At 36.8% G+C, this 12,481-nt stretch overlaps 4 protein-coding genes across 5 annotated transcripts in view; 3 read left to right on the top strand and 1 right to left on the bottom strand.

The window, feature by feature from the left end:
* LOC106956858 (neurogenic locus notch homolog protein 1-like) overlaps positions 1-1,584 on the bottom strand; it is a gene marked incomplete at its 3' end in the record, with an annotated part of 33,177 nt that extends 31,593 nt beyond the window's left edge. The window contains exons 1-3 of the mRNA XM_015047934.1: positions 1,481-1,584; positions 1,273-1,384; positions 1,069-1,156 (exon numbers count right to left, since the gene is read on the bottom strand). Of these exons, the coding sequence (XP_014903420.1) occupies positions 1,069-1,156; positions 1,273-1,384; positions 1,481-1,568 (288 nt within the window). The remainder of the gene's footprint in view (positions 1-1,068; positions 1,157-1,272; positions 1,385-1,480) is intronic.
* Positions 95-6,492, top strand: LOC106956860 (uncharacterized). Of its 2 annotated transcripts, none has more exons than XM_015047936.1 (10): positions 95-2,549; positions 2,635-2,940; positions 3,023-3,076; positions 3,179-3,214; positions 3,307-3,423; positions 3,534-3,558; positions 3,659-3,699; positions 3,782-3,832; positions 3,920-4,023; positions 5,267-6,492. In XM_015047936.1, the coding sequence occupies exons 1-10, from the start codon at positions 2,456-2,458 to the stop codon at positions 5,396-5,398; spliced, it is 960 nt and encodes a 319-aa protein (XP_014903422.1). In that variant the 5' UTR covers positions 95-2,455; the 3' UTR covers positions 5,399-6,492. The 2 variants fall into 2 exon arrangements, with proteins under 2 accessions (XP_014903422.1, XP_014903423.1); XM_015047937.1 differs by having other exon boundaries at positions 3,920-3,975.
* Positions 6,493-7,024: 532 nt separating this feature from the next.
* Positions 7,025-7,930, top strand: LOC106956861 (sperm surface protein Sp17). The gene is made up of 3 exons (XM_015047938.1): positions 7,025-7,476; positions 7,577-7,656; positions 7,743-7,930. The coding sequence occupies exons 1-3, from the start codon at positions 7,323-7,325 to the stop codon at positions 7,794-7,796; spliced, it is 288 nt and encodes a 95-aa protein (XP_014903424.1). The 5' UTR covers positions 7,025-7,322; the 3' UTR covers positions 7,797-7,930.
* An 880-nt stretch (positions 7,931-8,810) lies between these two features.
* LOC106956859 (protein IWS1 homolog) lies at positions 8,811-11,233 on the top strand. The gene is made up of 3 exons (XM_015047935.1): positions 8,811-8,860; positions 8,964-9,790; positions 9,845-11,233. Exons 1-3 carry the CDS (start codon positions 8,811-8,813, stop codon positions 10,672-10,674), a joined length of 1,707 nt encoding a protein of 568 aa, XP_014903421.1. The 3' UTR covers positions 10,675-11,233.
* The last annotated feature ends 1,248 nt before the right edge of the window (positions 11,234-12,481 follow it).

Raw genomic sequence — 12,481 nt, forward strand, 5'->3', positions numbered from 1 at the left:
AAAAAAGAAGAGAGAGCACACAAAAACACACAAATATATGCGATATATATATATATATATATATATATATATATATATATATATATATATATATATATATATATAGATATAGAAAGATTTGTATTTATATTCAGCTTTCTGAGTTCAAACTTGGCATAACCGCCTTTTGCTGCCATTACAGGAGATAGTTATTTAGGATATGTTTCTAGAAGTTTTGCACACCTTTAGACTGAAATACTTATCAAGTCATCTGAACAAAATAGCTGAAGCTCAGTCAGAATGGAGGCACATTAGTTCAAATCACGCCACTGATTTTCCATTCAAACTTTTCAAAGCCGTTTGTTCACCATTGCTCTCTTACAAAAATAATATGAATCGACCTTGCGTTCTTGCCTTTTATCTTGCCCTTTTTGAATTTTTTCAGCTCACTAAAGTTAACTAGTGGAATTTTGTCACTTAGCCAAAAGAAAGTATCTTCTCTATGACATTCCAAACGATTATGGTGTTGTTGTTTTCAACTATTTGCCATTTGTAACATTAATGACCTCATTATGAGACAATAAAACAAAGGCTCATGAAGATCAGCCATTTTATTTTAATTAAAATAATCCATAATTGTGTAATTTTTATGTTAACTATGTGAACTGCATTAGCAAAACACAAGTTGCAGCTGGGTTTGAAGGATTTAATTTAGGGGTATTAAAGAACGTGGGGGCTAGTTATGAAAGTTATGAAAACAAATGGACCCTACTTTTTAGATTTTAAAACCATATATAATTTTTCTACTTCTATGTGTTAATTACAACCTATCACATTAAATCCTAATAAAATGCATGAATTTGTGACTGTAAAGTAACAAAAGTTTGGGAAGTTGAAGGAGCATCCGAATTTTTGAAAGCACTGCAAACTGTAACTGCAACATTTCGGTGTTAAATGCTTGGAAAACGTTTTTCCCTGATTATATTTAATTCAGTGTTATAACAAGTAAAATAGTTGCGAAAGGGTCATTTGAATGCAAATCATACATTGGGGCTTAACAAATAAGAAGCTTGTGAAAGAGTGTTTTACCTTGCAGTCATCGATGCTGGTTTTCCCTGTGTAGAGGTTGAATGTTCCTGCTGGACATCGATTAGGTGCAGATACATTTCCAGGGCAACTATAGAGCAGAAATGAAGTAGGCGAAACATCATCAATTATTAATTTCCTCTATCTCATGTAAAAATAAATAAATAAAATACTGTCCTCCAGTTTCAAATATGCCTGACGACTTACAAGTGACCAGAAGGACAATCCAAACAAAGCTGCTGGTTGAAGTACTTTCCTTCTGGACACACACCAACATACACTTCATCACTGAGAATAAGATCTGCACTCCCCTCTGGGACTTCTCACACCAAAATAGGGAGAATGTAGAAATTGGTCATTATGTTGATAAATGTACTTCAGGAAATAATAAAAGCATGAAGATTGCTCTTCTTACCTGAAGCAGCTCCAGGTTGCATGAGCAGCAGAAAAATCCCAGGAGCTAAAACACACAGCAAACACATAGCCCTCGCCAAGCACATCATATCTAGATGTCTAAACCCGTGTGCAAGAGCATGTTACAGGTTTTCTCCATTTCCAGAGCACAGTATTTTCGGTCTAATCCTACACGGATAAATGTTTAGAGCCAAGAAAGAAAAAAAAAAGAGCGGGAGGCCTGTTTGCCTGAAAGTGAAATGAGCACGAAATGTGATTCCCAGGTGGTGACTCAAGCTGACAGTGATGTGCAATTAGGTTCTGTAACTGTATCTGTGACTTTCATTATGCATGAGCAAGTGCAAACGCTAGCCTAGTTGTTTCTGTTAGTGGATCACAGCAAATTATTTATGTTACGCATGAGCTGTCATTCACTGTAAGCAGGGAGATTTTAAGACATTGAATATGTCAGAGTCATTTATTTGCATGGAATAAATGGATGCAAGCAAGGCACATTTTTGTTTTCGCAGGGAAATAATTGAAAAATACATAATTCAAATATAGAGAAGCATCAAAAAGTTGACTACAGCAGACACAAAGCTACAAAAGCAAACGACACCCTCAGCCTTCCTGCATTAGCATGTGCTGTGTGGCCTTTAAAAAGCTCGGTGTCAACTGCATGAACATAGTATTACTCCACAAGTGAAAAACTTTATCTTCAGTAAAAAAAAAATAATAATAATAATAATAAAAAAAAACATTTAAAAAAAATCACTACTGTATAATTGTGTTCCATGATGCGTTTACCCTATCTGTTTCTTAACAGCACTTTTCTGACAGGAAGCCAGATGCGATGTATGGAAAGTTGTGCATTATTTTTGCACACCCCTGAATCCTTTTGAACACCACTTCCTGTACCCGAACTCAAGAGGAGAAACATATATGTGGGTATGTGCAGGTGCAACCAACAGCAGGCTGCAAGAACACAGGGTACTTTATGTTTGAATATAAGGAACAAAGAAATAAGAAAGAAGGAGCTGCAATGCAGGTCTTAGTCTACTTGATCATACTCTTCCTTTCGGTTCTGAAAGGTAAAACAATTATTCCTAATGTTTCATCTTCGTGCTAACATAACTTCTCTTTCTCCAGTGTAACTAAATTATCCTCTTGTTGCAGGAAGTGTGATTTCTGAAAATGCAAAGGCACCCACCGATTACAAGATGGTAAGACAGGGGCAAAGTCTCATGCTGAGCTGCACCTATAACTGCTCGTCTGGATTCGTCCGCGGCTTCTGGAGGACAGAGTCTGATATCGCTCCTTGTAACACAACTAAAAGTAATGGAAGCTTTTGCACCGTGTCCGTCTGCCTGTCAAACATTTCTACTCAAGATACAGAGAAGAACTACAGTTGCTACACAGAAGACACAGACGACCCTAAGCTCACAAAAACAACAGTTCACACAGTTTTCCTTCGACTTCAAGGTACGCAATGCTCTATATAAATATATACGACAAGTTGTGTAAGAAAGCAAGCACTGAATCACCCTTTCTCTTGTATTTGTAGCTCCAGACACTGTCCCAAACTGGACAAGTAACCCAAACATTCTTCTTGAAAATGGTGAGAAGCCTTTCTAATGTCTGATACAAAATATACAAACAATACCTTGAACAGTTTTTGATTAATCCTTATGTTTTAATACAATGATCTTAATTATCTTAGCATCTCTTCCTACTGAACTGGGTACTTCAAACAGAGGTGAGGCAGTATGAAAAAAAAGCATTCTAAATTATATAAAAAAAAATTGTTATATTTAATAAATGTTAATACATCTGTTTTTATGACAACAGGACAGTTTAATGTAATGAAGGTTTTGGCAGCGGTAACCGTCACAGTGGCCATGGTTCTTGCAGTTTTGGCCGTCTTCTTGTGCGTGTATCGCAACAAGCCGATCTGGAAGGGTAGAGGTGATTACAATGCAGTATTCTATTGCAAAAAATAAGCCTAAATCCTAGATTAATAGCAAGAAAAATGCACAGATTTGAATGTAGTCTGACAGCAGTGCCTCTCATTCCAGGGCAGCAGGTTGTGTCCAAGTCAAGGTGAGCCGTCTAAGCTCATGTTTATTCACATTTCCGCACCATTAACGCTGAAATCTGTGATTTAGATTTTACAAATCAGCATTATTTAAAATTTTTCCAGCTCATCTCAATCCCCAAGTGACGTCCTCCTACCGGTAAAAGGTAAAACACCAAAAAATATCAGATAAATAAAGAGCGTTCAGAAAGAGCGCTTCAGCTAACGCTTGCCGTCTTCTCCGTCCAGGGACGCTATCGACACAAAGTGAGAAAATAACCTTACGAATTCCTCCGCCCGGTAAGACAAACGTGCAGAACCACCTGAATTATAGTCTGTATGTCGGCTGATATTTACAAGTAAAACCCGTTGTTCTGTTTGACCTAGACAATGAGGGGGACACAGAGGTTCCATATGCGGACATAATGATCACCGTCCGAGGGGTCAGTACACCCGAGCTCACTAAGGTTGGCTACTTAGGAACAGGAGAGGTGAGAGACAAAGCAAGACAAGTCCAAACCTACCAATTCACCCGTCATTCCATCTCCGTCTTTATTGAACAGGAGGGTTTACCAAAAAACCTGTAGTTTTCTTTCTGTTGTTTTGTTTTTTTACTTTTTTAAATATAATCTCTATATGATAATTAGGCTTTTGCAAATACATGCTTAGTTCCTGCTGTCTAGTACTAAAGTGCTGTTATACTAGCTGTTTTATTGCTACTTTAGATGTGTTGTTAGCTACAAGAATCATAAGAGAATTTGACAGATATTGCTGCTTTTGTTTCACTCCATTTTACTGCATGCAAGACATTTCAGAAGAAATGTTTTAGTTTGTGTGTTTTTTATTTCCAAATATTTATGCATTTTTAGTTGGCAGTACAAATTGCTCAGAAATTGACATAAGTTGTTAAGCTACATTGTATGCATTACAAGCTAAGTACATTAAAAGTACATTAAAACACAACCATTTTCAGCACAGACATGCAAAAAGAAAAAAAGAAACAAACTTTTGTCCATTTAAGCTATGGAAAAACCTCAGTACAGTCGTCATTTTATTAATGAGCTACTTTGCAGCATGACTCGAATACAGCGGATCTTAAAAGTGTCAAACTATCAGATACTCTGATGAAAAAGATCAGATCAGGATAATTTAAAGAACATTCTACAACTTCTACATGACGTATATCCTGTGAAATTCAACTCAACAACCAAAGCAAATATTTCAGAGAAAATTAAAGAATAAAAAATGGATGTAATCGCCTAATTGCATAAGTGCACTCACGTTTAGATACCTTTGTCTTGTGCACTTCTCTATCCAGTATCAGAAATCAGCCCATCTAGGTAAACACCAAACCTCAATAACAAGTAAGCCAGATCACATCTGGATTTAAAACTATTCTAAGTCAACTGAGTAGTTTATTCTTGATAGGAAATGAGACAAGAATTTCTTAAAGGATAACAACAACATAAAAGGAGTGCCAATTTAAAAACACATTTTTTCAAAAATATCATGCAGATATTATTTATACTCTTCTCAATAATTATTTGAATTATTGGAAGAATCTGTGTTGGCATCACAGGAAGCTTGTCTTTAATAAGTGGCTGTGATTTTTAAATATACTGTTTAATTTAGTGTGTATTTGTGGGATTTTTAGTAGAGAATCAATACTTAATTGTGAAACAAAGGTTTGTTTGTTTTTTCTTCTTTTTTTTTCTTTTTCTGGTTCATGTGCAGTGGCGTGGAGATGAACCAAGATGCCACCTGCAGGCCTCGCGTTCAGCTGACAGACTGCACGTTCCCCAGCCCAGAGAGGTCAGCCGCAAGATGAGCACCAACTCTGAGTATGCGGTTATCACATACGCCTGACCACAAGCACTTCAGCCTGCCTTTCACTGGACCGTGTGGTCCAGGAAGCATCCACCGTACACCTCGGTAAAATTTTCCAATCACATTTCAGAAACTTACTTTGTAAACCGTTATTCAAATACTCCTGTTAATGCGTTTTTGCAAGGTCTGTTCCATCAAGTGCTGCTTTAAATGCAAAGGTAATAAAACGCAAATAGAGAGAAATCATGGACAAGAAAGCACAGGTGCTTTCTTGTTTTGCTGGTGCTTTTCTCTCTGACAACAGCAGGCCTGCATATGGACAACATGCATTAAGTGTATGGTTGATACAGTTAAGTTTTAATGCATTCTTTTTATCTGCAAATGGATCATTTTAAAGAGACAAATCATTTGACTTGAGAAAAACCATTTCAAAGTACAATTAAAAGATAAACCCTGAACAAATTGTTGAAAGACCAAATCCCCTTTCTGCTGATTTGGAGTTTCAAAATGTTACATTTAAAAAAAAAAAAATCTTGCATTGAGCCCCTAAAATACTCACAACATATTTTTGTGCCAATCCACATTAATTCTGAAGTTGTCTTTTCTTAGGATTTTGTAGAAGCAGCATTTTGTTCACATAACCTCTATGCCAGGGATGCATTAGCCTACACACAGCTATTTCAGCACCCAGTAGAGGCTTATTGTGCAGGTTTACTGTAACCTAGATACTTATGCATCTTCTCTGGTTAAGATGTTGTAAATGTTCTTCTTAGCCTTGTGCAAGCAAACAAAAAAAACAACAACAGGGAAATCTATTTATAGAGCTTAAAATAAAACTTCTTGAATAAAGAAATCGAGCAAATACAATTTTTTTAAAATCAGGATTGTATAAATAATCAAGGTTTCCTTTAAACAAAATTGTGCTGATCTTATAACTGAATAACTGCAAGAAAAACTAACTGATTGTAAATAGAATATAAATATAAGTACATTAAATGTTTCAGCAGATGAAATCCACATGTATAGCACATTGTTAATACAGTGTTTTATGTGTAGTAAAAGTTCACAATATTTATAAGATGTATTTACTCTTTCAAACTTGAAAGCCCCTAGTTAAGCAAACCGTGATTTTTTTTTTTATGTTAATCAAAATGAAGTATATGATGATTTTGTAGAAGACTTGAAAGCATTCAGAAAGCAACTTGTTTTTGTCTAGATGTGATCCTCCCTTATGAGCAGCTTAGTTATGTTTTGCTGTTCTTTGAATAAATCCAGGATTACTGCAGTAACCGATTGTTTAAATTTTTAAATTACTCATTTTCTCTTTTTCAATAAAAAAAGAAAATGGGGATAATCAATTTTTCATAAAAAGCTATGTTATGTTCATCTTATACAACTGTGAAAGTCATTTTTTGTATTATACGCTTTATTATTTGATTTTTTTTAATACACATTTATTTAAATAAATGTTTTTATGAATGTATCATTTATTTTTTTCCTAAGTCCATTAAAAAATACAAAAAATGTTTATAGGTATTTCCTGTGTAATCATGTTATGTCTAAAATAAAGATTTTTTTTATTGAACTATGCTGGAATGTGTTGCGTCATACATGACCCTTATTTGTCTCCGTACTTGGAACCGTTGCTAGGTAACAGATATCAACAAGCCACAGCAGTAGTAGTGGCGCTAGCTAACTATAAACGTTTCGGTAAAGGTCGATTTAAAACGCTTCCAGGTAACAGGTGTTACAACAAACCGTTGCATTAGAACGGAGTTTTAAGAAAGATGGTTTACATTTAAACAGTTAACTGATTCAACAGCGAGATTTAATTACGAACGTAAGCAGTATTTAGAAAGTCCGTTAACTAAAGATGGTAAATTAGTGGTGACATTTCACTTGTGAAAAGCCGGAAACCTCTTCCTGTTATTATAGCTTGGAATCAGGCACGTAGTTCAGGAAAATGTCAGTGCCTTTTTCCAACACTCACCTGAGGGTACCACGGGGATTTGGGGCCCTGTTAGAGGGACTGACCCGAGAGGTTCTCCGGGACCAGCCGGACAACATCCCTGCATATGCAGCGCAGTATTTTGACAAACTTCTGAAAGAAAGAGAAGGTAACTGAAGAGAAGGAAATAAAACAGTACTTTATTGAAACTTCAGATTTCATTTAATAAGGAAAATTTCTGTCACTGGTGTTTCCTTCTTTCTTCACAGAAAGTGGGGCGGACCCTTCAGAATGGGCTGCCAAGCTGGAAGACAGGTTCTACAATAACCATGCTTTCAAGAGTACAGAGGTACACACTTTTTGAAGCTCTTAACATGTCTAACTAAACTGAGTCTATGTTCGTTTATTGTATTTTTTTAAATTATTTTTTTCCAGACTTTTAGTCCTGAAAAGGAAACAGCAGCAGAGGAGGCCGACGTTTCCAAGTGAGTGTCACTTTAAGTGCAGCAAGCACGATCAAGAGGAGAGTGAGAGGAAGAGCATGAGGGAAAAGATAGAAATGTGCTCTGATGAAATTACATCGGAGTTTACATTTTCATCAATAAAAACCTTACTCAGTTTGTCATTTATTACATTTTTTTATATCGACCTTTCAACTCAACTAAGTGAGTTAGTAGAAGGCCAATTTACAACCACTGTTCTCTCAAGGTGCTTTTGAAGACAAAGAGGTTCTGTCATTATCCCTTTGTACTGAAATATAACAAAATCCATGCAACTCATACTAGTGTAATACAATTATGTATATTAAGATTTCAGAGCAAAGATTTCAGAGAAATCCTGATGCATTTCCAGCAAATTCAGCTGATTTGATAGTCCAATTAGAATTTATGATGTGAAATATGTACAGAAACACTGCACCTAACTTATTTTTTTCATTTTGTCCAAAATCCTTGGAACTCAAAGCACTCTGCATGTGAAGTTTGTCTGCTTCAACAAACCAGACTTAAACAGTTGATGGAGAAATAACAAGCTTCTGCAGTGCCCCCATATTAAACCAAGTTTGGAAAACAGTGGCCTTATTCTGTTGACTGCTTTTGTTTTCTTGATGTGTGTTTTTTTTTAAACAGGCGCTGTATTTTTTTTTTTTTTTTTTTTTTTTTTTTCTTTTTTAGGCCACATTTTGCTGACATGTTCTACTCAGGTGATTTCTTGATTAGTAATTTACTACTTAGTAAATGTGGCTTGTGAAATTAAACCAAAAAATATGGTGAATCACAACTAACTCATGATTTAACAAGAGAGTCATGCATGTGGCCACCTTTTCACGTAGGGTAGGGGTCGATTTGATAGATTTTTTTCCCCCCCAAGTAGAAAATTTTATTTAGTATTTACTCAGGTTGTCTTTACCCAATATCACAATTTGTTTGATGACCTAAAACATTTAAGTGAGACAAACAAGAAGAACAAAAAAGAGAAGATTTTCTTTGTCATGGCCGAGAGGGAATGGCGGAAAAGAACTACTTGAGACTAAAAGCAGCAGAGAACATACACAGGTTGCAGCTGAGTTTGAAAGATGCATTTAATAAATTCTAAGCATTGCTTTAATCTGTAATATTTCTAAAAAAAAAAATGTTCCATTTTGTTGTTGTTTCTTAGAGAAAAACCAAGCGACTCCAAAACTGAAGAAGAACCACGCCACTCAGTTGAAGATACAGCTCTTACCACCGAACATCTTCCTATTTCAGATATAACTGATTCGGCTGCAGGCCCACAGGATGAAGAAACTGAACTACAACATGCAGAACAGACATCTGAAGCAGATGAACAGAGCGGGATAGACAAAGATCATGAGCTTACCGAAGCTGAACCTAGTCAAACTATCGGACTAGAGAGTGAAGTAGATGATAACCTACTACACCTGAGCTTGGTTCAGGTGGACTCGGATTTGCCAGCCGACGAAACTTCAGATGTAAGCGAGGAGGAACAATCTTCCGCCCTGTGGACGGATCAGGAATATAAGGATGGTGCATTTGAAGAGCAGGAAACTGTTGGCTCAGAAGAATCAGAACAACTTCAGAGCCTTCTACATTTGACTCTTCAAGTGGACTCCTCTGCTTTAGAGCCTGGTGAAACAAAAGCAACATTAAAAGATGATATTTCTCAAGAAGACACATATTCTGCTGAAGAGACAGAAACTATATCAACCCAGCTTGAGGAATTTGCTGTCGAATTACCTGCAAATCAGTATGAAATCCATCCGGACAACCAACAAGAAGCAAAGGATGAAGCTCAAAGTGAGAGGGAAATAACAGAGACTCAAGGTGAGGGGGAAATAACAGAGACTCAAGGTGAGGGGGAAATAACAGAGACTCAAGGTGAGGGGGAAATAACTGAGACTCAAGGTGAGGGGGAAATAACTGAGACTCAAGGTGAGGGGGAAATAACTGAGACTCAAGGTGAGGGGGAAATAACTGAGACTGAAGGTGAGGGGGAAATAACTGAGACTGAAGGTGAGGGGGAAATAACTGAGACTGAAGGTGAGGGGGAAATAACTGAGATTCAAAGTGAGAGAGAAATAACTGAGACTGAAGGTGAGGGGGAAATAACTGAGATTCAAGGGGAGAAGGAAATAACTGAGACTCAAAGTGAGAAGGAAGTAACTGAGACTCAAACTGAGGGGGGAGTAACCAGAGTGAAATTTGTGATTACATTACAAATTAAGCAGAGTCGAGGTGAGAGGGAAATAACTGAGACTCAAGGTGAGAAGGAAATAACTGAGACTCAAGAGAAGGAAATAACTGAGACTCAAGAGAAGGAAATAACTGAGACTCAAGGTGAGAAGGAAATAACTGAGACTCAAGAGAAGGAAATAACAGAGACTCGAGGTGAGAGGGAAATAACAGAGACTCAAAAAGAGACAGAAATAACTGAGACTCAAGAGAATGAAAGAACTGAGACTCAAAAAGAGACAGAAATAACTGAGACTCAAGAGAATGAAAGAACTGAGACTCAAAAAGAGACAGAAAGAACTGAGACTCAAAAAGAGAAGGAAGTAACTGAGACTCCAAGTGGGGGGGAAATAACTGAGACTCAAAAAGAGAAGGAAATAACTGAGACTCAAAAAGAGAAGGAAATAACTGAGACTGAAGTTTCTCTTGAGAAAACCGGTGGAAGTCCATCAGTCTCTGAGAAGTCCTTCGATAGCGTCAAGGAAGGAAAACAGGTGACATTTAAAGATGAAGATGAAATTTTCACTCCTGAATTTGATTTTGAATTTGAAGAGACAGATTATGAGGAGAGTCCTTCTGATAGTTCTGATGGGACACCTGCTGACTCCAAGGAAGAGAAAGGGCCTGCTGAGCGCTAGGAGGACAGCGCAGCAGGCGCAAACAACAGCGACAAGGTAATCCTGGTTGTTTGAGAAACTATACAGTCTCTGATATGATGCATTTCACACTTTTCCTATGCAGTAAAATGAACATTTGCACAATTTCTGTAAGCAATTTCCTTTTACTGCCATAACTTGAGTAGAACTGAAAGTGAACATTATATTACCCTCTTTAATATCTGAGCAAGCATCCCTTATTGCATTGAAACCACCAAATTGTGGAACTAATGATGTCATTCTGTTTTTGCATCGCTCCTTCAGGAGTTCTTTCGGCTTGTTCTTCACATATATTCTGGGCGGGACTTTTTTTGGGTGTGATTTCACACACGATTGGTCAGAAATTTGAAAATGACAAAAATCAACTCTGCAGCGTAGGACTTCTGCACTGTAAAGGAGTTGTGCAAAAGAAATATTTTAAATGAACTCTGCCATTTTGGGTCAGAAGATGGATCAACTAACCTTGCAGAATATGCCAGAAGGTTGCTAATGACTACATAAGTGTTTTTTTTTTTTTTTTTTTTTTTTTGCTTTTTTTTTGGGGGGGGTGAGGTTTTTTTTTTACTTTTTCTCCAATATTATATATATATATATAATAATATATATTAATCCTGTATCCACATATATTTAATCTTGTATATACTGTGTATCCATTTAATCTTGTATATACTGTGTATCCATTTAATCTTGTATATACTGTGTATCCATTTAATCTTGTATATACTGTGTATCCTCTCTCAAGTAGAGAATCATTTAAATAAAATATTTTTAAAGCTCAAAATTATTGTGACACAAATATCAGTGTTTGGTGTTTGTAAACCTCGGATAGAAACCGGGGCCTTTTACAGGAATCCCATACAGGATCACAACTCTCTGTCTGGAGGGAAATATTTGGAAATGTCTCCAAAATATTTAATTCTTTAATGATGTGCCATTTTCCCTCTGATACTTTAAGTGCCATCTTTTCTAGCATGATGATAGAAATGACTAGGTGGTCTTAGTCACTCTGTATCAATGCATGTTGTAAAAAAAAAAAAAAAGCTGTCTAGATTAGATCAAATCTCCTCCTGGGAGCCAACACAGCGCCCCCAGAGTGAAACCAGTCTCTAAAATCTCTCTAAAAGGACGACTAAACAATTTCTCAAACATTTCTAGTGCTGTCACAGGTAAAACCCCCATCTGGTTTGTCTGGACCAACCAGGCTTCTCCAAACATACAGGGAGGGAGTGTAGGAAGGGGCACTGAGAATGTTACTATGGTAACTCCCTCACCATCCACGTATCGTCATGGATTTAATAGGAGATGGTGATGCTGATAGTTGCTAGGCACCCTCTGTATCAGTGCTATACCTTTTAGAGCAGTTTCTAACTCGCTGAGTTAAAAAGTAGATCCCCTGACATAAGTTGAAACGAGGCCACTTTGGCGACATGAAGACAGCTGTGGCGACACCGACGTATTTTTTATTTTTATTTTTTTATTATGACTTATATTTTCACTTTGCACCAACTCAATTGAAAATACTGATATTTACACTACAAATTAAGCAGATTAACTACACAGAGATTCGTTACCACCTATTTAAACGCGTTTACAATTTCTAAATATTGATCTATTAATTATCAGAGCAACTCGGCTTCGAGCTGTGAGGCATGTGCCGCAATTACCACGACGAACCGCTCGGCTAATTGGCATCGTTGCGTTGCTGTTTGACATATAACGTGGATAAATGGATGTTTTCTGGTCCTCCCTCTCTTCCCCCGTCTTGTCTGTTAGGCTTGCAGAGGAGTGT

The sequence above is a fragment of the Poecilia latipinna genome, unplaced genomic scaffold, assembly GCF_001443285.1.
Source record: "Poecilia latipinna isolate Pla-1442-1.1 unplaced genomic scaffold, P_latipinna-1.0 Scaffold851, whole genome shotgun sequence".
Classification (NCBI taxonomy): domain Eukaryota; kingdom Metazoa; phylum Chordata; class Actinopteri; order Cyprinodontiformes; family Poeciliidae; genus Poecilia; species Poecilia latipinna.

Coding starts and splice junctions, on each gene's coding strand:
- LOC106956860 (XM_015047936.1), top strand. CDS start 2,456: ATGTTTGAATATAAGGAACAAAGAAATAAGAAAGAAGGAGCTGCAATG. Junction 3,077..3,178: donor AAACATTCTTCTTGAAAATG/GTGAGAAGCCTT, acceptor TAATTATCTTAG/CATCTCTTCCTACTGAACTG. Junction 4,024..5,266: donor GCTACTTAGGAACAGGAGAG/GTGAGAGACAAA, acceptor GTTCATGTGCAG/TGGCGTGGAGATGAACCAAG.
- LOC106956861 (XM_015047938.1), top strand. CDS start 7,323: ATGTCAGTGCCTTTTTCCAACACTCACCTGAGGGTACCACGGGGATTT. Junction 7,477..7,576: donor ACTTCTGAAAGAAAGAGAAG/GTAACTGAAGAG, acceptor CTTTCTTCACAG/AAAGTGGGGCGGACCCTTCA. Junction 7,657..7,742: donor ATGCTTTCAAGAGTACAGAG/GTACACACTTTT, acceptor ATTTTTTTCCAG/ACTTTTAGTCCTGAAAAGGA.
- LOC106956859 (XM_015047935.1), top strand. CDS start 8,811: ATGGCGGAAAAGAACTACTTGAGACTAAAAGCAGCAGAGAACATACAC. Junction 8,861..8,963: donor GCAGCAGAGAACATACACAG/GTTGCAGCTGAG, acceptor GTTGTTTCTTAG/AGAAAAACCAAGCGACTCCA. Junction 9,791..9,844: donor GGAAATAACTGAGACTGAAG/GTGAGGGGGAAA, acceptor CTGAGACTGAAG/GTGAGGGGGAAATAACTGAG.